The sequence below is a fragment of the Aspergillus campestris genome (assembly GCF_002847485.1).
Source record: "Aspergillus campestris IBT 28561 chromosome Unknown P168scaffold_13, whole genome shotgun sequence".
NCBI lineage: Eukaryota > Fungi > Ascomycota > Eurotiomycetes > Eurotiales > Aspergillaceae > Aspergillus > Aspergillus campestris.
Window position 1 is genome coordinate 375,669 of NW_020194348.1, and position 22,762 is coordinate 398,430.

Below are 22,762 nucleotides of genomic sequence, written 5' to 3' on the forward strand. Positions count from 1 at the left end.
ACGCGTGCATCATCTCCGAGAAGTGCGTCCTCGGCCTCCCACCAGCGCAACACTCGCACGTCGCGGCTCAAATAGGGCTGCGCAATGGGCAGGACCGCGAGATTCGCGTGTCAGCGAGTGTGACGCTCGCCGCCGGCGTTACTGTTTTCCCGGGTGTGACGATATGCTCGGCGGCGTCGGTGGAGAGTCTTGCTGTTTTGAGCGGCGGGTGTGTGGTTGGTTCTCATGCGAGGGTTTGTGCCGGGTGTGTGGTTGAGGCTGATGTGAGGATTCCGGAGTGGGTGGTTGTTTGGGGGGGTGTGGGGAGGCCGCTGCAGAGGAGGCGGAGGGCGAGGGGGAAGAAGTCTTCGCCTGTTGTTGTTGCTGCTGCTGCTGCTCAGGGTCAGGATCAGGATGCTGCTGCTGCTGCTGCTACGCTGGAGGGGAAGGTCATTGAGGAGGCGAGACTGGTTGTCTTGCAGAGGGAGAGGGAGACGTTGACCAAGTTGGTTGCTGCAGGGAATACGCGCAAGAAGTGATTTATCTGTCTCTTTTCTTTTTTTGCTTTCCTTCATCTTCGGAGAATGCTGTTTTGTTATACAGCGAGCTACGATACCCATTTCTCCATATCAGGTCTGAAAAACATAGCATAATATCAGATCATACCAGAGCCAGATGTATTATTTAATATGACATGAATGATAAAAAAAAAAAGAACACAAAAGTAAAGAAAAGAAGAACGCTCTACCCATATACCTATAACAAAGGAGATAAATCGAAGATTTTGTTGTCGAAATGACATCCAGCCCCATACACGTACATATCAAATCAAAAAGATGATCACGATCCCCGTGCCTGACCACCTCCCCTCATCCGCTTTCCTCCAGCTCCATCCTGTCCTGCATCGCTGCCGTCTTCGCGAGCGCGCTTGTTGCCTTGCGGCACGAACTGACGCGCTCCAGCGTTCAGAGCGCCGCGTCCGCCTCCTGGACTCGCCTGGCCCTGTGCCTGAGGGATATTGGCTGTCTGCACCTGTTGGTGCCCGCCCCGATGGCCACCGCGGCCACCGCGACCGCGTGGAAGACCCGAACCCCGCTGGCCTTGCGTTTGCTGCTGTTGTTGCTGCTGCTGGCCTTGGGCTTGGGGCTGGCCTTGCTGACCTTGCGGTCCGAACGGATTTTGTTGACCGCCACGGCCGCCCGTTCGACCGCCTCGGGCAATGGGAAGTGCCGACTGGAGAGCCCGGATAGCACCAGTGTTGGCACCGGCTGGGGGTTTGCTGGGCAACGACGAAGGCTGTTGCCCCTGCTGCTGATTCTGGTTCTGGGTCACCCCAAACGGATTCTCAGCGTTGGCTTGTACTGGTGTGGGGGCATTGGCTTGTACAGGCGTGGGGGCCTTGACTGGTTGCTGCTGTTTCTGCGGTGTCTGCGGTTGTTGACCATTTTGTTGCGTTGGCTGAGTTGGCTGGGTTGGCTGCGACGGCTGAGGTTGAGCCTGAGGCTGCGCTTGAGCCTGAGCTGGGGTCGCCGCTTGCCGGGCCGGGGTTGCAGGAGCTGCCTGAGCTGGCCCCGGGGTTGCAGGTTGAGGCGCCGGAGAGGCAGCGACAGGGGTCTGCTGCGGTGCGGGCGTCGGTGGTGCTTGCTGGGTTGGTGCGGGCGTAGGTGCGGGCGTGGGTGTAGGCGCAGGGGACGCGGCCGGGGGTTTAGGAGTCTGCGCCTGAGCAGGGGGTGCCTTGGTAGTCTTGGCCACCTCCCACACCTCCACAACGGCCTTCTGCGGCGTCTCAGCAGCGGCCTTCTGGACAACCTCGATCTTGGCCATGGCGGTCCGAGACCGAGTCTCCAGCATGCTGACCTTGACCAGCGTCTTCTTGTCGGATAATTCCACAGCGGACTTGATCTTCTCCTCCAGGCTTTCCTCGTAGGACTTCTTCAGGGCCGCCTTCTCCTCGTTGAATCTCCTCTCCACCTCGGCAATAGCCTCCTGGCTGGCTCCAGCCGATACCTGAGCCGCCTGTTCCTTGTCCTTCTCCTTCTCCTTGGCGATCATGGCCTTGATGTTGTTGCGCACGATGGTTCGAATGGTCTCGTTCTTCGCAACCAGCGCCCGAGCCTGGGCGTCGGTGAGCTCCGGTAAGGCAACGTCTGTCTTGACCGGGGTCGCCGGCGGCTGATCCGTCTTCGGCGTTCCAGGTTCCTGCTGGGCGGGCTGCTGCGACGCAGGCTGGCCAGCGCTGAGCCTCTCAACTTCCTGTCGGTGCGCAGCTCTAATCTCGGCCAATTTGCCGTTGTAGGTCTCCTTGAGTTTCTCAATGCGTTCCTTCAGCTTGGTTTCATGCTCAGCATCCTTAGCGGAAAGGGCCGAATCCTTTTGCTGCAGGAGCGCATCCTTCTCAGCAAGGGCAGCCTCCAGACGCTGTATCTTCTCTTCCAGCGCCTTCACTCGCTCATCATCACTGACAGGAACCTGGACGGTAGAGGTGGGGAACTGAGAGGCAGGAGTTGCGTCAACTCCATGAGCAACGGGTTGCTCAGCAGGCTGTGCCGGCGCAGACGGCTGGTCGGCCATATTTGTCTTCAACTGAGCCAGCTCCTGCTTCGTCGTGTTCAGTTCTTCCTGGATAACCTCCTTCTCTTGCAGAGCGGTGTTCAGCTCTCCCTGCTTAGCGTTGATACGCCCCGTGAGCTCCTTCGATCGAGCCTTGAATTGCTCGGTGAGCTTCGTCCGCAGCTCCTGCACCCGAACCTCCGCATGCTTCAACTGCTCCGGGTACGAGGTAACCTCAGCCTGCAGCACGTCGCGAGCAGACACAGCCTCGTCCCGTTCCTTCTCCAACGTTTCAAGCTTCTCCTTGAGTCCTTCCATCTCTGCGGGATCCACGCGGTCGTATTTCTGCAGGATGTTCTGCGTACGCTGCTGCCAACGGTCGCGATCCGCATGCAGAAGCTGCATCTCTCCGTCCTTGGTCTCCACCACACCTTCGAGTTCGCGGATGCGAGTCTCTAGAGGTGCCACCTGGTTCACGAGTTCATCCACGCGTGCAGATTTCTCGGCGAGCAGAGTTTCGGCCTGCTTGACTTGGCTGCGGAGCGTGACGCTGCTCTCACGGAACAGGTTCAGCTCGTTCAGCGTGTCGATGAGTTTATTGTTGGTCAAGCTCGAGTGCTCGCTATCGGCAGTTGCGCGACGCTGCTGTTCGAGTTTGAGACGGGCCTCGTCGAGCTGGGATTGGCTGTAGTCGAGTTGTTGACGGAGACGCTTGCTTTCCTGGGTCGACAGATGATACTGTACATCGACAATCTCCTTCTCGCGGCGCAAGAACTTGATGACTTCCTGGAGACCCTCCAAGTTCGCGTTGGTGGCTCCGCCCTCTTCGTTATCCTCGGGAATGTTAGCGCGGTCACGCTGGAGAGACGAAATCTGGTTGGTGATGTTCTCGAGCTGGCTGTGGAGAAGAGAGTTCTGATGCAGGACCTCCTCGCGGCGCTTGTTCAGTTCCGAGACTTCGCCCTCATAGCGGGCTTTGATCTCATTCCAGCTTTCCTCCTTCTGCAGCAGGTCCTTCTTGTAAGTCTCGGCCTGGGTGCGTAGTTCAACGGCGTCAAGCTTGAGTTGATTGGCTTCCGAGCGCACGATCTGCAGGTTCTTCGCAGCCTCGGCATGTTTGACGAGCTCGCTTTCGTAGTTTTGCTGAGCATGCTGGGCGATCTCGGCCTGTGCCTTCAGGTCCTCCTGGTGGTACTGCGCAGAGGCGATCTGGCGCTCGTTCTCGTCCTTCAGTCGCGTAACTTCCGATTCGAGAGTGGACTTCTGCTCTTCGAGGCGGCGAGCGACTTCGCCCTGCTCATCACGCAGCTTAGTGAGCTCGTCATTCGTCGTCGAAAGCTCGGATGAGATATCCTCGATGCGCTGCTCAAGGTCCTTGATCTTCTTATCCTTCTCCTCAACGAGATTCTCCGTGTCTTCCCGGTATTGGTCATGCGTGTCGGTGATTGATTGCATCCGCTCCTCCGTCTCCTGGCTGATACTCTTGTAATCTTCCACCCGCTCATTGGCATGCTCGAGCTCACCCTTGGCTAGCTCCAGATCCCGCTTCAACTCCGAAACCTGGATTTCCAACTCCTGTTCGCGCGTGAGACCGGACTCTTGGCCGGTGGTCTCGGTGACAGGCTCCTGCGCGGGGGCGGCAGAAACGCTGGGTCTAGACTGGACGACCTGAATCCGCTCCTCGGCACTGCGAAGCTCCACGGTGAGCTCGTCGACCCGGGTTTGCAGGTGGTCGCGGGTGGTCTTGGCGGCCACCAATTCCTCCCTCACAGAGCCCAGGCTCGTCACTAGGTCGTCGATGCGCTTCTGGCTTTGCTCGTGCTCATACTCTCTGCGGAGTGCCGCCTTCTTCGATTCCTCCACCTCGTCGTTCAGTTTCCGCTTCGTAGACTGCAGCTCCGATTCCAGGGACTCGACGCTGGACTGGAGACGCCGACGGCTCTCGGCATCGGTATGCTCGCGCTCGTTCAAAATGGTTTGCAGGTTGGCGTTCAATGAGTCGAGGCGTGCCCGTTCGTTGCGCAAGGTTTCGTTATCCTCAATCAGTCTCCGCTCAATGTTCTTCCACAGGTCCTTCTCGGCCTTAAGGTTTGCGCTCTCGCGCTGCAGGCTTTCAACGAGACCCTTGGTCTCGACGAGGTCTTCGGCGGCCTGCTGGGTCTTCAAGTCTTGTCGGTTCGCATTCTCGAAGAGGGCTGCGTAGCGCTTTTGGAGTTCCGAGTTTTCACTCTTTAGCATGACGAAGTTACTCTGCAGAAGCTCGGCGCGCTGGGTAGCAGCACCAAGCTGGCTGCTTGAGCGGCTGATCTCGCTCATAAGCTCGCTGTTCTTGCGAGACAGGTCGTTCACCTGCTGCTTCAAGGCAGAGTGATCGGTGGCAGTCTCCTCGCGGAAGCTGTCGAAGTGGGCTTGCACCTTGCGCAGCAAGTCGGCATTGTCGGTCGCGTCCGTGACGCCTTCGTCGGTGGGCGGCGTAGCGCCCAGAGGCAAAGACTGGGAGAAAACAGAAGCATCGCCAACGGTCTGACGGCGACGGGTCAGCATGCTCCGGAAAGTGTCTCTCTCCTTGACGTAGCTCTTGGTTTGAGCAACCAGGTTGGTGATTTCGTCCCGGTACGTTTGCACACGGATTCTCAGCTCCTTCAACTCTTCCCGCTCCTGTTGGCGCACGGCATCCTGCTCGCGGGCTTCGGCGCCCTCCATCTTATCGCCAAGCTCTCTCAGCATCCGGCGAAGGGTGACGTTCTGTTCCTGAAGTTCATGCAGATCCTTGAACGTCATCAGGTTCTGACTGATGAAGCGTCCAGTGGGGCTCAGATCGGCGGCCGACTCCTCAATTTCCTTGCGAGCCACCTTCTCGAGCTCTTCCCGGTCGTAGTTCTCCCCCTCCTTCATCATCGCTACCTCCAACACGAGCACCTTCACTTGGGCGCTCAAGTCTCTCAACTGCTGGCGCAGGATGTCACCTTCACGAGACAAGCCGTCCACCTGGCCTTGCCACTTCCGTGCTTCCTTCGTGGCGTCGTCTCTTTCCTTCCCAGCCGTCTCCAGAATGTTCGACATCTCCACGACGGCATTCTCGAGTCTGCTATGGTCTGCGCGCAGTTCGTCGATTTCAGGTTTGCTAGCCTCGAGGTCCTGCACCATCTCATCCAGCGTAGCGCGTAGTTCGTGGCTGGTTCTCTGCTCAGCGGCGAGCATTGTGCGCATCTTATCGTATTCCGTGTACATCTGCGTGAGAGTGAGACCACCCTTGGTGCGGGAGGCCCTCGGCGAGAACGTGCCCACCGGAGTGGAAGCGCGCATGGGGGTGGTCGGTCCACCATTGAGGCCAACGGCTGGACTCATGGATCTCCTACCCCGCGGACCTTCCGATTCGAGTTGGCTAATAGCAAGCTCCAGCTCCGCCACGCGACGCTCTGCAGCCTGCTTGTCCGAATGCTCCGTCTCCATCTCCACGCGTAAACGCGAGATCTCTTCGGCCGCATCATCCCGAGCCTTGTCCAGCGCCAATTGGCATTCCTGCACACGCTGCTTCGCAGTCTCCGCGGCGTTGCCCTGGAGCTCAGCCAGGCGGTTGGCGCTATCCAGCTCGATTCTAAACGACTCTGCTGCCTGAATAGCTTCCTCCCTGAGTTGTTGGATGTTGGACAAGGACTCCTCGTAACGCTGCTCCACCTCGTCCAAGCGGCCTTTGAGGGAATTCTCGCTCCGTCGGAGGGAGTCAACGTTGGCGCCGGACTCCTCGTTCTCACGCTGCAGTTCGGAAATGCGTGCGCTTTTCTCCTTGCGGAACTTCAGGTATTCGGCCGACTTGGTCTTCAGCTCCGTCTCAAACCACTCGTTGTTCTTGCGGGTGAGGTCCAAGTCCTGCTGAAGGCTCTGTTCGCGGAACTTGGCGCTCGCAGACGCCGAGTTGGCCGCCTGCAGATTCTGCTCCGCGGTGGACAGCTCCCGTCTGAGCTCGATAGTCTTCTTGTGTTGTGTAGAGAGCTCCTCCGCCAGTTTATCGTACGCGCCGGACTTGGACTCCAGCAGAGCGAGGGTATCTCGGTTGGACGCTTCCAGCGACGAGATGCGGGACTTAAGCGAGCTGACTTCGGACTCGTTGGACGTCGACGAGGACTTGAGGGAGGCGATTTCAGATTCTAGGGTAGATCGGGCGTTTTCTAGACATTGTAAGCCGGTGCTTCGACGGACACAGCCAGTCATCGGGGCAGAGTCTTACCCGACTCGTGTAGTTTCTTTCTGGTTTCCTCGACCTCCGCATGGCCCTTTTCGACCGAGCTCTTCAACACCTTGATCTTGGAGTCGCTGGTGCGAACCGCATTTTCGAGCTCAACCTCAATGTGGAGCTTGTCCGATTTGAGTTCATCGTACTCGCGGGCTTTCTTAGTGATAGCCTGGAGAAGCTCGTTGACGAGCTCAACGGTGGGAGCTTGGCTGAGGGTCGAGAGAGTCGACTCGGCAATTGAGTAATGCGAGGCTAGGTAAGGGATCTCAACAGTGGCCGCCGCCATGGTGGCTCAGATCGATTCCCGCAGCCTTCGCTGCAGTCGGAATAATGTATACAGTCAATAAAAAGGCGGATCAATTGATTCGAGTAAGCAATATAGCTTGCGTTAGTCGGTGCGTAGCTAGGTCGGTGTGTTGGTCGGATACCGGTCGCTGGGCGCGAGATGCACTGGCCAGGACGAGTGCACAACGCTGAAGCAAAGCCACTAGGTCATGACAAGGGCAAGGAAATAAAGAGCCCCGTGTACCACGACCAAATAGCGAGAAGGCAAAAGAATGGAAGAAAGGAAATGGCCAAATGGGAGGGGAAGGTTGGAGAGAGAACAATCAAGACCGTCGAAGATGAAAGACGCGGCTTGAGCTGGAGCTCGTCCCGATGCGGTTAGCCTGGTTTGGGTGTCACGTGGATGGCCCCAGCCTCAGGCCCGCATGAATAATGAGCCTCAACTCTCTTTCGTCTCACTCTGACATCCCTCCGTCGACCATCCACGCTCACTGACGGTTCGGTCCAGTCGCTGCCCACCGCCACTCCTGGCTTCGACTCTACACGGCGCTTCATATGCTCCATCACACACACGGCTAGAGCTCCGTTCAGCAGCTCTAAGGACCTTCTCCGCCGACTTCGCCTCCGGAAGAACGCCGCATCACTCTTTCCTCCCTCTTATACGGAACCCCCATCCACCGCAATCATGTCGCACCTCCAACAGCAGCTGAAGAGCTTCAACGCCGGCGTAATGGACTACGCCCGGCAGATGCCGGCCCAGCGACGGTTCGTGCACAACGCCGGCACAGGGAGCACGAACTCCGGCACCAGTTCGCAGGTCGGCGCATCGACGCCGTCGACGCCCACACCCGGCGGCAGTGACCCGAGCAAACGGCGCCGCCATGACGGCGACATCGTGTACTCGCAGCCGGCGAACACGGGGACAGGCAAGGACATCATGACGCAGGTGATCTTCGCGATCGAGCACATGAAGAACAAGGGCGTGCCGCTGAAGTTCAACGACATCGTGTCGTACCTGTCTCTGCAGCACCGCGCCCACGACCAGGGGTATGTGCAGGCGCTGCGGAGCATCCTGCAGATGCACGAGAAGGTGCTGTTTGATGCGTCTGGGGCCAACGGCGAGGGCACGTTCAGCTTCCGCCCGCCGCATAATATCCGCAGCGCGGAGCAGCTGCTGGCGAAACTGCAGGCACAGACGTCGGGGGCGGGGATGAGCGTGCGCGAGCTGCGCGAGGGGTGGCCTGCTGTGGAGGAGACGATCAACTCGCTGGAGAAGGCGGGGAAGGTGCTCGTGACGCGCAATAAGAAGGACGACCATGCCAAGATGGTGTGGGCGAACGACCCGTCGCTCATTCAGCACTTTGACGACGAGTTTCGCCAGATCTGGGAAAAGATCCGCGTGCCGGACCAGCAGACTGTCAAGGAGGAGCTGGAGAAGGCCGGGATCACGCCGACTAGCAAGAACAAGGTTGTCAAGATGCGGCCGAATTACGAGCACAAGAAGGTGAAGAAACCGCGGCGGAGTGGCAAGACGACCAACACTCATATGATGGGGGTGTTGCGGGATTACTCTCATTTGAAGCGGTGATCCTATTTTTACTTTGATGTTCCATCTCTTTATTACTCAGGGGAAAAGACTGAAGCATCCACGGCGTTACGGTTAAAAGGTTTGTATACTGGGATTATTACTGGCAGTGAACAACAGACTATCGTTTCGTTCCACCGGAAGTACTTCCCATGTTAGAATACTATATACTCAGATCTACATCTGACAGATACCCAAAATGATTACACTTTACTTGTTTCTTTCTCTTTCCTTTTCTTCAAGAAATCGTACTAGAACATTAAGTACAACCGGATTGATCCATAAATAGATACCCAGATATAGTCATACACCAAAGTAGCGAACCCATCCCTAAATCCTATCATATCTTAAACAAATCAGTCACACCAACGGCTCAACAAAAACCGAAAACCAAAATATCAGACAATTAATGAAAACTATCTACCTAGTATGCTGTAGTATAGTATAAACTCTCCAACCAAATAAACACCACCCAATGCAAGTATAAACCAAACCAAACACGCCAGAAACAACAATCTCCCAAAAATACATACTATACCCCAAACATCACAACAAAACATCAAACCCAAGAAAAAAAGAGAGATAGAAAAGCCGAAGAGATATATTAAAGACCCAACCCCTGCATCCTCCTCACCTCATCCGCCTGCCTTTCCAGCGCGCGCCTCATCGCCCGCGAATAATCCCTCTCGCGACGCGCGTACTCATGCTTCCGCTTGCGGGCTTCTTCGCGCGCGAGGGGGTCCATATTAACGTCCATACTGTTGTCGCTGTCGCTGTCGCTGGCCTCGTCTTCGACAGAAGGATAAGGGGGGGTTTTCGACGGCGCGGAAAAGCGAATACGGCCGAGGCGCTCGCCCGTCCAGATGAGCAGCTCGTCGCCGGTGAGGTTTCCGCCTGTGGAGAGGATTTTCTGCGCGACGTCGCCGGGGGCGGAGTGGGATGTCCAGATGCCGCCGCCGCCGCTGCTGCTGCTGGATCCATCGTTGTCGGAGATGTGGGAGTGAGAGGCTTGGTGGGGAGGCGCAGATGCTAGGTTGAAGCGGCGGATTTCAGAGCGGCCGTTGCGCTCGACCCATTTGATGTTGCCGTCTCCGTCGGAGAAGGCGATGCGCGAGCCGTGGGACTCGACGGAGAGGACCTTTGAGCGGGCGGCGCTTTGGCGGTTTTGGTAGGCTGGGGAGAGGTGCGAGGACCAGTCGGATGGGCTGGGTGAGGAGGGAGATGGGAAGGGCGAAGGTGCGAGGTTGTACAGCTCGAGAGAGCCGCGGCCTTTGTACTCCCCGCAGGCGACGACACTGTGCGACGAGGGGTACGGCCCGCCGGAGGAGACGGGGAACTGGGGTGCCGGGACAGAGGTCAGGCCGCAGAGGCTGCCGCCGGAGTGGACGGTGCTTTGCAGGCGGGGGAAGAAGCGGCGGTCGTACTGCAGGATGCTGGGGAAGCGGCCGGCGAGGAAGATGGAGTTCACGTAGGGGGCGGGGGGTGCAGGAGGGAGAGCGGGCTGGGCTGGAAGAGCGGCGCGTAGTGGTCGCTTTTTTCGGGGGGGCCGGGTCGGCGGATACGCTGGGGTGGGCGCCCGTCGGGCTGGAGTTGGAGGAGGGGGGAGTCCGGTGGGGAGTAGATGGTGGATTCGGGGACGAGCGGGGTGACGGGCTCTTCGCAGCGCAGATGGATGGCCTCTTCTTCTTCGGTGGCGGACATCCTCGCGTCATAGATGTGCACTTCGAGCGTGGTGGCCAGCGTCAGGGGCGCGGAGTAGTCCGTTTCCTGAGACAGGGCCGAGATGGACCAGACGTAGCGCTGCTGGGACACGACCTTGAGGGTTTCAAGGTCGACCTCGTTGAGGACGTTGCCAACGGCCATGTACGCGCGACGACGGATCGAATCGACGCTCATGGTCTCTCCGAGATTGATAAACCGCTGCGAAGGGGATTGTTTCCCCGCGCGTCCGGACAAATCAGCCATCAAGATGCCCGGCGCACTAACACCGAGGACCCTGCCTTTCGTCGCCTGGGAGCCGATCGAATGCGAATGGTTGAGGTCCCAGATGCACACACTGCCATCATCCAGCGGGGCGACGACCTTGTTCTCCCTCGCAGAGCTCCAATCGCGCAGCAGCGCCATGCCTTTAACCTCGCGAAAGTCCTTTCTGCTACTACTCCGCGAGAAAGGCTGCTGCAGCCAGCTGAACGAGAGGGGCCCATTGCGCGCGATGTATTCCGAGTACCAGTCCCTGTCTTCGCCTTCCACGGAGGGATCCCACTCCACGGCGGCTCTGGTGCGTTCGCTGAAGGACGGAGAGGAGGCGACCTCGTCGACGCCGGCCATATGCGGCTGGATGAGGGAGCGCAGGGAGGTCTGGCCGAGGGAGCTCAGCGGTGTGGTGTTCGAGACGAGGCTTTCGGGGGTCCGTCCCGCCGGCCGGGCGGCCTGGGTTGCGGTCCATGAGGCTTCATAGCAGTGGAGTCGCCAGCGATTGTTGTCGCGCGCGAGACCGAAGAGTCGCTTATTAACGGATTGGAGCTGTACCTGCTCTCGGGGGTTGAGATCTAGGAGGTCCATGCGTCAGTTGGGTGGCATTAGTGGGGGGGAGAGAGGGGCTCACAGTCGATGATTTTGGAGAGGATTTCTACCGGGAGTTTGTCCATGGATGCGACAGGGGTGCGGATGGCAAGTTCATCGAACACATTGGAGGAATCTGTTTTCTGAAGACCGCGAGAGAAGGTGTAAAAATCAAAGGGATGCAGAGCAAGCAAGCGATCTTCCCCGCGGATCAGCGAGTCTAGATCTGTCACGTGGGAGCAAACATCATCCACATTACAAAAGAGTGATATAGATGACTCGATTAGTAGATGAGTACACAAGTGCCGTCTGGTTGTCAATTGCGCTTTGATATGTGGCTTGGATAAGATTGCGCTTGAACCTTATGTATGCCTCCGTCAAGCATGGACTAGAGACGACAAGATATATCCAGCCGTACTTGACAAGAAATGCAGAAAAACATCAACAACAAACAGCTAAAGTATAAGATAGAAAAACAATAAAATATAACAAAACACACAAAAGGGAGAGACTGGAAGAAAGATAGTCAAAACATACTGTATCGCATTCAAAACCCATATATACTTCCTTATATAACAGCTACCAACCTTACCTCCCTCCAGCACAGTCCCTGAAAGCCACCCCATCATACTCCTAACTCCACCTCTCACAAACCAGCCTCAAAAACCTACAATAACCACTGAGCAGCTCTCACGTCTCGTCTACATACATGAAATAAACAAGAAACCCGCCAATCACACACGAAGCATACACACCGCGAAGAGAGCATCACCTACGAAATCAGCCACATGACACGAAGACAAGCATATATGAGGTGTATTTGCGCCATATGAAGCCTAAACTGGCATCATGTGTATGACTCCATGAATCGGGTTTATCATACATAGAGTTAAAGATCAGCAGAATAAATAGGTACTTCAGTAATATATAGTCAATAGTAGCAAGAGAGAAGAGAAGAAAAACAACAGACAATCAACCAAACATCAAAGAAACAGAACCTATATAACCAGTATCCCTCCATCCATCCATCCATCCAGACCCAATCCGACCCATCGTAAATCACATTAATCATACATAATAGTTAAGACAAAGCACATAATCTAACCAAGCAAGCAACCAAATATAAACCCAAAGCACAAGCAACAAAGAAAGATAGAAGAGAAAAGGAAGAATTAAAAATCAGGCTTATAAACCGCATCCTTACAAAGCACAGCAACCTTTTTGAAGAAACGGCGCCACTCAAGGGGATCGCCCTTGACCTTTATAAACTCAATCTCGAAGATCCCCTCCGAAACACACTCGATGAGGACTTTCCCCTGGAGTGTGCACATGCGGCCGTCGCGGGTCACGACGCGGATCATAGCGGATGTGTCGCCGGGACCAACGGCCGGGACCGACGGGACGGGAACGCCCAAACGGTGGAGGGCTTCACACACAAGCGGGATGAGGAGTTTGAGTTCCCAGGTGGAGAAAAAGCGGGTCATGGGGCGCGGGGGCACGATGTCGCGGAAGCGCTGGGCCTTCTGGGTGCGGCTGAGGGGGACGCAGGGGGCGGCGGAGAATTGCGACAGCGAGGGCTCGTCTTCGAGGGTGTCGGCGAGGAGGGAGGGGTCGACGGAGAGGAGGGCGGGTTGGCGATGCATAGGCTGGGTGGCGGAGAAGACGTCGCTGAGGTGGGGGGTGTCCCAGTCGACGAGCATGTCTGGACGCGGTATCTCGGGCTGTGTGGATGAGATGCGCTGTTCGGGTGTGTCGGTGTCTGCGTCGCCCATGTCGATGTCGGGACGCTCGGGCAGGCCGAAGCTGCCGCCGCGGGTGCGGCGGAGGAGCGGGTCTTGCGAGAAGTCGATGTGGAGGGCCTCGAACATGGTGGTGGCTAGGTTGATGGGGTCGCGGAGGCGGCAGTCTGCGGACAGGTACTTGTTTTGTCTGGTGTACCAGGGGTGTCGGCGGACGTCCTCGAGGGAGAAGCGGCTCTCGGATTGGACGTTTAGCATGCCGCGGAGCAGCGACAGCGTCGCGGGGGGCAGCTTCTGCCAGAGCTCGTCGCTTGTGCGGGAATTCGTCGCGACGTACTCGTGGAACTCGTAGCTGTTGTCGGTGGGGCTGTCCCAGGGTGTATTGCCAGCTAGGAGGACGAAGAGGACGATGCCGCACGACCAGATGTCCACCAGGTCGGGGCGGTACCCTGTGCCCCTGAACTGACCTTTCCCACTACAGGAAATGACCTCGGGGGCAATGTAGGGCGGGCTACCGCAGAATGTCGTCGAGAGTTTCGTGACGCCCTTGTACTCAAACAGCGTGGCGAGGCCAAAGTCCGCAATCTTCAAATTCCCATCGGCCGTCAAAAGCATATTCTCCGGTTTGATATCCCGATGTCCCACCCCCTTCGAGTGCATATACCCCACAGCGCTAATCAGCTGCGAAAAGTACACATGGGCAATATCCTCGCCCACACCCTCATCCGCCTCGATCTTATCGAAGAGGTCTCCACCCTCGGCCAACTCCATCGCAATCCACCTCCACACATCGTCCTCGCCCGTCTGGAAGAAGGAGATGATATTATTGTGGTCGCCGATGTGCTTGTGCACCGTAGCCTCCATCTGCAATTGTCGCGGGCTGATTTTGCCATGTCGAGCGGCGTACTCTTTGTGGATGAACTTGACGGCGAAGATGGGGTGGTCTGTGTGCGTGGGGGTGGCTTTTTTGATACTACACTCGTTAATCAATGATTATTGGAGATTATCTCATGGATACAATGAACGTACCAGGCGTATGCCCCCTGCCCGATCGTCTTGGAGACGATGCGGAAGGGAAGGTCGTCTGGCAGCGGGGCCAGCTGAGAGTGGTGCATTGCGACCTGAGAAGCGTACGGAGTACAATAAAGAGTGGATGTGAAGAAAAAGACACAATTAAAAAGGACACAACAGAAAAGAGTGACTATCATCAACCAGCCATCGTGGGAGGCTGAAATGCAAGGGTCGATCGCGAGCCGAAAGAGAGGAAGACGGGGGGCGCGTTGAGTCAGGACGCGGGAGGCCGCGGGCGGTTTGCACTTTATCCTCTTTGGGTAATGTGTTGATCCGCTAGATCTGCCTAATGAGCTGGTTACGCTAAATGGTCCCGATATACGGAGTAATAGTCGGTGATGGCGGAAATGTCTTTCTGTGCTGTGTGTTGGCGCCTTGAATATTCCAGATAGCCTATACCCTGTTTCTTTTAGGGCCATTGCTGTAGTTGTAGACATTGGTGTGCTTTTATACACTCGGCGCGTATACTATATAAGTCGACAAGAACATATAAGACCCGGACCTAGCCTTGTAGATCTATGATTCAATGTGCCTTATTTCTAAGAAGTCATATAATATTGGAGATTCTGTATTTCTGTCTCCTTAAGGAAGATTTTACGTGTGCAATATACTTAACATGCCTTAAAACAAGATATTACCTGAGGATACTAATTAGAATATCTTTATTTAGTAGCCTGATAATAAAACACAGGGTAATTTTACAGAGCTAATAAATAATCACATACTTTATATCAAGCAAAAAAAAGGGTTTAAAAAAAAAATTCTCTTTCTTTTTATGCGGGTCTTCGCTGATTATAGATTGTGTATTTTAAGCTGCTATTGTCCACTAGATCGAGCCTTGATTCATGCCACGCATAGCCCCAACCCCAAAACACACCCAAGCCGCCAGATCCACCGTCCCCATCCGAAGAGTGTTCCACCACAGCCAGCGTTCCAGGTCGCGTGTGGAATGACCCTTGGAGCGGTCCTCGGAGATGGCACGCACGATGGGAGCGACAATGGGCGCGTACAAGGCATGGCCGGCCGTGAAAGCGGCGCCGGCGGCGTACCAACGGAGGGACTGGCTTTGGGCGAGCGAGGCTGGGTCCATGACGATGTTGATGCCGGCTGTCGATAGCGAGAGGCCGAGGAGGGTCAGGACCCAGATCACGCCGCTGCGGAAGAAGGTTTGGAAGTAGGTGGGAAGGATGCGATCGCTGGCGGTCCGGTTGGCGGGGTGGATGAAGTTTCCGAAAAAAATGTTTTGGTCCCAGGCGAACCAGAGGCTGCAGGTTGAGCTCACGAGGGGAGCCAGGCGGAGGGCGATGAGGGGATCGAAAATTACACGTGAAGCCATTTGGGGAAGGGCTGGTGGTCTGGCAGCGGCAGACGTTGGAATGGAGATGGTTGGTTGGGATTGTTAGAATACAGCAGCAAGGACGTCCTGGTGTTATATGAATTTTGAGCAGACGCAAAAAGATCGAGAATGGAGTGTGCGCCTTGAAGAGGGTCAGATCATACGATTTATATCGGAGATGATAGTCGGAAGGACTGCATAAAGTCTCCGAAACAAGCGAAGCCTTCCCCATTTTCAATGATGCAGCTTGTCCAAAGTCCAATGCTAAAGCAGTAACTTTCCATACAGGAAGAACCCAGAGAACTCGAAGACGCTAACTCGAATGCTTATAAACTTATGGTCCGTTATAACATGTACACACATTAAAGTCAGCCTCTCCCAGCCTCTATCTCCCGAACGATGGTATCATGCAAAGACTGTGGCTTCGCCATGCTCCACCAACGCCCCGCAACCTGTCCATCCGCCGTAATGAGAAACTTCTCAAAGTTCCATTTGATGCGTGTCAAGCCAAAGATTCCCGGCTGCTTCTCCTTCATCCACGACCACAACGGGTCCGCATTCGGACCGTTCACATCGACCTTTCCAAGCACCGGAAAGCTAACCCCGTAGTTCACCTGACAGAAAGTCTGGATTTCGTCGTTGGTTCCGGGATCCTGATTGCCAAACTGGTTGCAGGGGAATCCGAGGATGACGAATTCATCGGGGTACTTCTCGTTGATTTGCTGGTATAGCTGCTCGAGTTCACGGTATTGCGGGGTGAAACTGCATTTTGAGGCGGTGTTCACCACTAAGACCACTCTGCCTTTGAGATTAGAAAGAGGGTAGGGTTTGCCCTTTCCTTCAAGGACGGGATGCGTCAGTATCAAGAGGAATCATTCGGGCCCTCGGAGATACGCACTGTCGACGGGCTGAAACTCGTGAAATGTTTTGGACGCCATAACGGGAACTTGCGTCTGCTTCCACTTGTGCGATAGAGACAGTTTCGCAATGATAGCGTGTCGATGTCAGTCAACAACTTCATTAAAGAGACATGGGCCAGGTTACGGTAGGCTGAATAAATTCGGGGCGGATTCGCGGACTTTTGGGCCATGCTCGGGGACGGTACCGGGGACATTTTGCATGTAGCAATATCGGTTCAATCCATGCATCAAGTCCCAAATATACGGTGGGCTTGAAAGCTCCCCTATAGATATATCCGGTAATTGTAGAAATTCAGGTACATTATATCTTCAAGGTATGCTCCCCAGCCTCACTTCATTTATGTGATCGACAGAAATTAACGATATCGCAACTCGCCCACATATCGTCCCCCCCAACGAACCTACAACACCAACAATGGGCTACAAGGAATCTATCGAGATTCCTCAACTGCAAGGCGCAATCGTATGTTTGCCTAATGGCCAGCTGGGCCATGTCCGCGACGCGCCCGTGACCCCCTTAGCCCCCGACATGGTGCTGGTGCGCACGGCTGCGGTGGCGCTCAACCCGACTGACCACAAAATGGTCGAAAACTTCCCGACCCCGGGGGCCATCTCCGGGTGTGATTTCGCTGGCACAGTAGTTGCTGTGGGCGCAGCAGCGACCCAGCGGTTCAAGGTTGGGGATCGCGTGTGCGGTGGAGTGCATGGGGCGAACCCACTCGACCCTGCTGTTGGAGCCTTTGCCGAGTACGTCGGAGCCACCGCAGACATTCTGGCGCTCATCCCCCCGGATCTGTCATTTACAGATGCCGCTGCTATCGGCGGCGCGGGTCCGGCGACAATGGCGTTGGCTCTCCGGGACGAGCTGGGCCTGTCACTCGATGCGTCCTCTGAGCGAAAGGACGAGTTCGTGCTGGTCTATGGAGGAAGTACCGCTACGGGGACGATGGCCTTGCAGTTTCTACGTAGGTCAGTGGTTCCAAATTTATTATTTATTTTTTATCTTCATTCATTTTACTCTTTACTGCTGGGCTTAGCCGGGATGGGATATAACTGACCTGAATCTCAGAGCCGGTTATCGCGCCATCGCAACCTGTTCGCCCAAGAGCGCCGACCTAGTCCGCTCCTACGGCGCTGAGTCCGTCTTCGACTACCACTCCGAACGATCCGCCGAAGAGATCCGGAGCTACACCAAGAACAGCCTCCGCTACGTTCTGGATTGCATCACCGAGCCGGCCACCGTTGATTTCTGCCTGAGGAGTATCGGTCGCGCGGGGGGCAAGTACTGCGCGCTCGAGGCGTTTGCCGATGAGTTACGCTCGCGTAAGGCGGTGTCCATGGCATGGGTACTGGCACTGAGCATCTTTGGCAAGCGAATCGCACTCGATAGGGGCTACGGCCGGGAGGCAGATCCCAAGCATCGCGTGTTGGGTCGGGAGATGTTTGAGGAGGTGGAGCGGATGCTGCAACGTAAAGAGCTGAGACCCCATCCAGTCCGTGTGATGAATGAGGTCTGGGAGGATATCCCTCAGGGACTGGCTTTGCTGAAAGCGAAGAAGGTCTCGGGGCAGAAGTTAGTGTATATTGTTGATCAGCGTCAGACGGGTCTATAGATTGGAATAGAGCTACCGTTTTCTAGATCTACTACAGGTGCTCAGACCGTTTCTGTCTGCCTCCAGTTGCCCGTTCACCTTTACTTGCTCTTTCTGCTTCAGTCGCCGTACATGGAATCGACAAACGACTCAGATTGATTGATATCGATGAAGCTCCGCGCTATGAGATAGGGTTTTTATACAACTCCAAACCGTTATAGTTCATAGGACCACTTAGCAGCTTAACACCATTTCTCTGAAACTACCTGTTCTAAGTACAAAAGACTAGTAATACTTAGCTGCCGGCGTCTCTGGCAACGCGAAATTAATCCGCTCCGCAAAAGGCGGGTGCTGGGACTCTCCATTCGCGCCAATATTCACCAGCTTCCCATCCTTCAGGAACACCTCTACCCAGGTCACGGCCACAGTGGTTGCATCAAGGCGTACGAACTTCTCGGCGTCGACGTGCAGGTCCTTGAATTCCTGATCGGCAGACACAGCGAGGAGGGCAGACACATCGCTGAAGTAATACTCGATGGTCACGTCATGGTCGTCGATCTTCCAGGGAAGCTTCAGGCCGTAGGCCAGCTCTCGAGTGTGGCTGTTTCCAATCACCTATGAATGCCATCTTGAGTCCGACTGTTACATGTACGTTAAAGGGTGTGAGTTACGAACCAGTTGGTAGTCGAGGATCCCGTATTTCTCGTGGATCTTGGCGGCCTTGACGGCGTGATCGCTCGAAATGAAGGCATGGAAATCCTCCTCGGAGACCTCAGGGAGTTTGTAGTAGGAGCCTGCCAGACGGAGGACTTTTTTGTATTCGATTCCGGACATGTTGGGCCTCGGTGAGATCTGGGAGACGGAAGGAGATGAACAAGGGCTTTGAAGAGTGGATGAGGAGAAGAACCGGGGAACACGTCTTTATCTCATTATATAGAGCATACCAGTAGACAAAATGCTCCGAGTATCGAATACCCCCGACACCGATCATGAGTGCAAATACGCGACGAAAATACGCGACGAAAGACAGAAGACACCCGTACATTGTCCGAGACTTGCCCAGCCCGGCCTTCCTCGAGGCAAAATGTCTCCGATACAAGAACCGCTACTATATGACCACCATAATCAACGCACACAATATGACCACTTCCCCAAAACAGACCTCCACTCAACATGCATGAATTTTTCCCCCGCTCCACCTTCTTCAACTTCGAGTTCACACGAGTTGTCGGCACAATCGCCTTCGGCGGCGCCGATCTCGCCGAATGTCTCGACGCAGCCACGCAAATCGCCAGTGACGACCCGGAGAGCTGGCACCGGGGATGGCTTATCCAGGCCGAGAAGGCACACGCTCTAGCCCTGGAGGCTGTGGAGCATGGCGATAGCATTGCGGCTCGCGATGCCTTCCTGCGCGCCGCCAATTACTTCCGCGCCAGCCAATACATGTTCAATGATTGTCCGTGGAGCCCGGATCCGCGCGTGTCAGAGATCTCCTCGCGGAGCGTCAATGCGTTCCGTCAGGCAATTCCGATGTTGGGGCACCGGACGCACATCCTGGAGATCCCATACCAAGATGCGCATTTGCCAGGGTATCTGTTTTTACCGCGCCAGGGAGAAGAGACTGGTCGAAAGATTCCCGTCATTGTGTGTATAAACGGAGCGGATTCGACTTCGGAGGAGCTGTATCTGCTCTTTGGGGCGAGCGGATGCGACCGCGGCTATGCGGTTCTGCTGTTCGATGGACCGGGGCAGGGAGCCAGCTTGCGCCAAGGGAGGAGTGCCATGCGCCCGGACTGGGAGGAGGTGACGAGCCGTGTGCTGGATCATGCGCGGCAGCTGGCGGAGGAGCATCCTGAGTGGTCGCTGGATCTGTCGCGGATTGCGCTGGCCGGGCTGTCCATGGGGGCGTACTATACGCTGCGAGGGGCTGTGGACCCTCGCATCTCGGCGTGCGTCGCCGTGGATCCTTTCTACGACATGTTTGACCTGGCTACGTCGCGCATGCCGCCTTGGTTTATTCGGGCCTGGCTCGCGGGCTGGGTTACGGACGGGATGTTCGATGCGACGTGGCGCATGTTGTCGCGGTGGAATTTCCAGCTTAAATGGGAGCTGACTCATGTTATGTGGATCTTTGGGAAGTCGTCCCCGGCAGCGGCTATGCGGGAGATGCAGAGGTATTCACTGAAGGGTGATGGGGAATCGGGCGAGTATCTTCGCCAGGTGAAGTGTGGTGTTATGGTTAGTGGGGCAGCGCAGACTATCTACACTGCGCCGGAGATTAGTACGTTGAGGATCGAGCAGGCGTTAGATCATTTGCCCGAGGAGAAACGGCATCTCTGGATTGCGAGAGATGCAAGCGATGGTGGGTTGCAGGGTAAGGTCGGTGCGTGGTGTCTTCTTCAGCAGAGGTTGTTTCAATTCTTGGATGAACAGTTGGATGTGAAGCGGAGGATTGAAGGCATCCATAGTTAAAGAGGGGAAGTAAGAATGTAATTCAATTTGGTATTATGAAATTGTAATATCAAGACAAATTCTGGTAATTCAGCTCTGTCTTTTTTCTCTATCTTAAAGTGCTGGATTCAGGGATACTGCATACATAGTGACCATGTTCGTGCCTTGCTAACCGCCCATAGGAGGAGTACCATAACCATCCTTACTTGGGGCCCGCAGCATAACACTACCATGAAACCAAGCCATCTCTCACGTTGGCCGTAACACGTCTGTGACCACATACGGTTGTCCTTAACATGCGATTCAGGCAGGCGGCAAAGTGCTATCCGAATCCTTCTTTACTTCCTTTTCTTTCAGTCCGTAATCCGTCTCCAAATGTGACCGCAACTTGATGTTCTTCTCCAAGAAGCAGAGCAGAAATGATAGGCCCGAGAAAGCGATGGAGACCTGCCACACCACCCGCAGACTGCGGGAATACACGTCGATCGTCTCAGCTCGTACCTGGGCTGGGAGCGCATTGATGGTCGCACTCGACGCGTAAGCGTATGCATTACCCCCGGTAAGCATGTCACGCACCGAGCTGTCGCTAATGGATGGGGCAAACTTGTCGAACTGATTATTGAAGATGGCTGCGGGCACGGACAGACCCCAGATGATGCCGAAGCTGCGGACAAAAGCCCATAGGGCGGTGGAGGTGGCCGTGTCTTTCTCCTCGAGCCCAGCCTGGACCGCGGGCAAAAGGACGGGCATAACCGCTCCGGCGCCAAACGCAGCGACCATCTGCGTCAGCGTCCAGGCTGCTGTGGAGGAGTGGGGCCCTAGCACTGTGAAAGTGCCGAGGCCGATGGTGAGGAGGGCAAAGCCAACAATGTGGAGCATTTTGTAGTTGCTTGTCTTGGAGAGAATCGCGCCCGAGACTCCGGCGACGGGGATCATCGAGACCACGGTTGGCAGAAGCTGTACACCGGCGCGCTCGGGGGAGGATTGCAGCACCGCCTGGAAGTAGACCGGAAGCATGTATAGGATCCAGAAGCTGAGGAGGCCGTGCATGAAGGTGTTGAAGAAGGCTATGACGGAGGTACGGTTGCTGAACAGTCGCAACGGGGTGGTCGGCTCTTTGACAAGCGCGCTTCCTTGGAAAAGAACAAATGCTGGAATTCCAAGGAGACCGATGATTAGAGGTGCGAGGACATGGCCCGAGGACCAGGGATAACGAGTGCCGCCCCAACTCAGCGCAATCAGAATAGAGACAATTGCGCCCACCAGCAGCAAGTTCCCGAGGTAATCCACCCGCTTCATCTTTTGCCCTATGGACATCTCGCGGTTATAGTTCACCTGCAGGAAGGCGATCAGTAGAATCAGACCCACTCCTCCGATCGGAAGATTGAGGTAAAAGACCCATCGCCAGGTGGTGTTGTTGACAATAGCACCACCAATGAAGGGGCCCAGCGATGTGCCGACGGCGAAGACGACAAACAGCAGCCCAATGTATGCGCCGCGCTGAGTCAGGGGCACCAGGTCGCAGATAATGAGATCGATGAGCATGTTGATGCCGCCTCCTCCAATTCCTTGAACTGCACGACCAGCGATAAGCATGGCCGCGCTCGTGGCACCTCCACAAATCCCACTACCGAGGATGAAGAGAACGACGGAGAAGATCATGGGATAACGCCGACCCAGGACATTGGAGAGTTGTCCATAGAGCGGTTGAAAGCATGCCCTAAGTATGGTCAACCAGATTAGACACTGCACTTAACAGCAAGCCAGCTTGCGCAATGATGTTATTCCACATACGTAGTCAGAAAGTACGCGTTGGATACCCATGGGTAATCGTCGCCGATGTGAAGTTCCGCGACAATGGTCGGAAGAGCAGTGGACGTGACAGTTCCTTCGAGAGCAGCCAGCAAAGAAGTCACGCACAGCGCAACGAAGACCAGCCAAAAGCGAAGATCGTGTTTGGAGGTCGGCTTTGACGCGTCGCCCGAGACCTCGACTGGTGGTGTATCAACCGACTCGAGGGGAGAGTTTCCGGTCTCCATCGCGTTGCTCGATGAATCGCAGGCCGGAGTGCGTAATGAAAGCTATGAATCCTTTGCAACCCAGGAAAAACGAACGCAGAGCAAAAGGTTTGAGAAAATCCATCTCCGCGATCTTTTTGAGATGTTCGGGGACATTTTGCAGAGTGCAGATTCCGAGTCCGGATGTCGAATGTTGTCGATGGGCGGAAATGTCCCCGAAGTCAATGCCTCAGGCATCTAACTGGCTACTCTCGACCAACTCTCACAACTCAGACACCTTAGACTTCACCATCCGGCCTACCGTATTCAACACGAGTAATCAATCTAGTCATCGACCTAGTGAGTTATCGGAAAGATACTCAATTGCACCGACCTTTAATTACCCGATCACGAAATGTTTCAACGAGTGGGCCCTGATATAAAGAATGATGGCGATTTGC

General features: G+C 55.5%; 9 protein-coding genes across 9 annotated transcripts; 3 read left to right on the forward strand and 6 right to left on the reverse strand.

Moving 5' to 3' along the window:
• The first annotated feature begins 7,519 nt into the window (after positions 1-7,519).
• P168DRAFT_293210 (transcription factor TFIIE subunit TFA2) lies at positions 7,520-8,842 on the forward strand. The gene has a single exon (XM_024837761.1). It carries the CDS (start codon positions 7,734-7,736, stop codon positions 8,634-8,636), a length of 903 nt encoding a protein of 300 aa, XP_024689397.1. The 5' UTR covers positions 7,520-7,733; the 3' UTR covers positions 8,637-8,842.
• Positions 8,843-9,049: 207 nt separating this feature from the next.
• P168DRAFT_307245 (uncharacterized protein) lies at positions 9,050-11,701 on the reverse strand. The gene is made up of 3 exons (XM_024839091.1): positions 11,239-11,701; positions 10,196-11,182; positions 9,050-10,139 (listed from the first exon to the last, which is right to left on the reverse strand). The coding sequence occupies exons 1-3, from the start codon at positions 11,279-11,281 to the stop codon at positions 9,238-9,240; spliced, it is 1,932 nt and encodes a 643-aa protein (XP_024689398.1). The 5' UTR covers positions 11,282-11,701; the 3' UTR covers positions 9,050-9,237.
• A 666-nt stretch (positions 11,702-12,367) lies between these two features.
• On the reverse strand, positions 12,368-14,049 carry P168DRAFT_284964 (putative serine/threonine protein kinase; the record flags this gene model as incomplete). Its single annotated transcript, XM_024836170.1, has 2 exons — positions 12,368-13,907; positions 13,964-14,049. The coding sequence occupies 2 exons, from the start codon at positions 14,047-14,049 to the stop codon at positions 12,368-12,370; spliced, it is 1,626 nt and encodes a 541-aa protein (XP_024689399.1).
• Positions 14,050-14,756: 707 nt separating this feature from the next.
• P168DRAFT_293212 (uncharacterized protein) lies at positions 14,757-15,563 on the reverse strand. Its single transcript, XM_024837762.1, has one exon. The coding sequence runs from the start codon at positions 15,339-15,341 to the stop codon at positions 14,832-14,834; it is 510 nt and encodes a 169-aa protein (XP_024689400.1). The 5' UTR covers positions 15,342-15,563; the 3' UTR covers positions 14,757-14,831.
• A 37-nt stretch (positions 15,564-15,600) lies between these two features.
• Positions 15,601-16,279, reverse strand: P168DRAFT_275289 (glutathione peroxidase; the record flags this gene model as incomplete). Its single annotated transcript, XM_024835487.1, has 2 exons — positions 15,601-16,179; positions 16,240-16,279. The coding sequence occupies 2 exons, from the start codon at positions 16,277-16,279 to the stop codon at positions 15,710-15,712; spliced, it is 510 nt and encodes a 169-aa protein (XP_024689401.1). The 3' UTR covers positions 15,601-15,709.
• A 366-nt stretch (positions 16,280-16,645) lies between these two features.
• Positions 16,646-17,886, forward strand: P168DRAFT_275292 (zinc-binding alcohol dehydrogenase family protein). The gene is made up of 2 exons (XM_024835488.1): positions 16,646-17,230; positions 17,331-17,886. The coding sequence occupies exons 1-2, from the start codon at positions 16,677-16,679 to the stop codon at positions 17,872-17,874; spliced, it is 1,098 nt and encodes a 365-aa protein (XP_024689402.1). The 5' UTR covers positions 16,646-16,676; the 3' UTR covers positions 17,875-17,886.
• Positions 17,887-18,109: 223 nt separating this feature from the next.
• Positions 18,110-18,731, reverse strand: P168DRAFT_307249 (EthD domain-containing protein). Its single transcript, XM_024839092.1, has 2 exons — positions 18,529-18,731; positions 18,110-18,468 (listed from the first exon to the last, which is right to left on the reverse strand). The coding sequence occupies exons 1-2, from the start codon at positions 18,685-18,687 to the stop codon at positions 18,139-18,141; spliced, it is 489 nt and encodes a 162-aa protein (XP_024689403.1). The 5' UTR covers positions 18,688-18,731; the 3' UTR covers positions 18,110-18,138.
• A 284-nt stretch (positions 18,732-19,015) lies between these two features.
• P168DRAFT_313152 (alpha/beta hydrolase family protein) lies at positions 19,016-20,325 on the forward strand (the record flags this gene model as incomplete). Its single annotated transcript, XM_024839637.1, has 1 exon — positions 19,016-20,325. Exon 1 carries the CDS (start codon positions 19,027-19,029, stop codon positions 20,323-20,325), a length of 1,299 nt encoding a protein of 432 aa, XP_024689404.1. The 5' UTR covers positions 19,016-19,026.
• Positions 20,326-20,396: 71 nt separating this feature from the next.
• Positions 20,397-22,472, reverse strand: P168DRAFT_259473 (MDR family MFS transporter). The gene is made up of 2 exons (XM_024834632.1): positions 22,099-22,472; positions 20,397-22,024 (listed from the first exon to the last, which is right to left on the reverse strand). The coding sequence occupies exons 1-2, from the start codon at positions 22,341-22,343 to the stop codon at positions 20,608-20,610; spliced, it is 1,662 nt and encodes a 553-aa protein (XP_024689405.1). The 5' UTR covers positions 22,344-22,472; the 3' UTR covers positions 20,397-20,607.
• Positions 22,473-22,762: the final 290 nt, after the last annotated feature.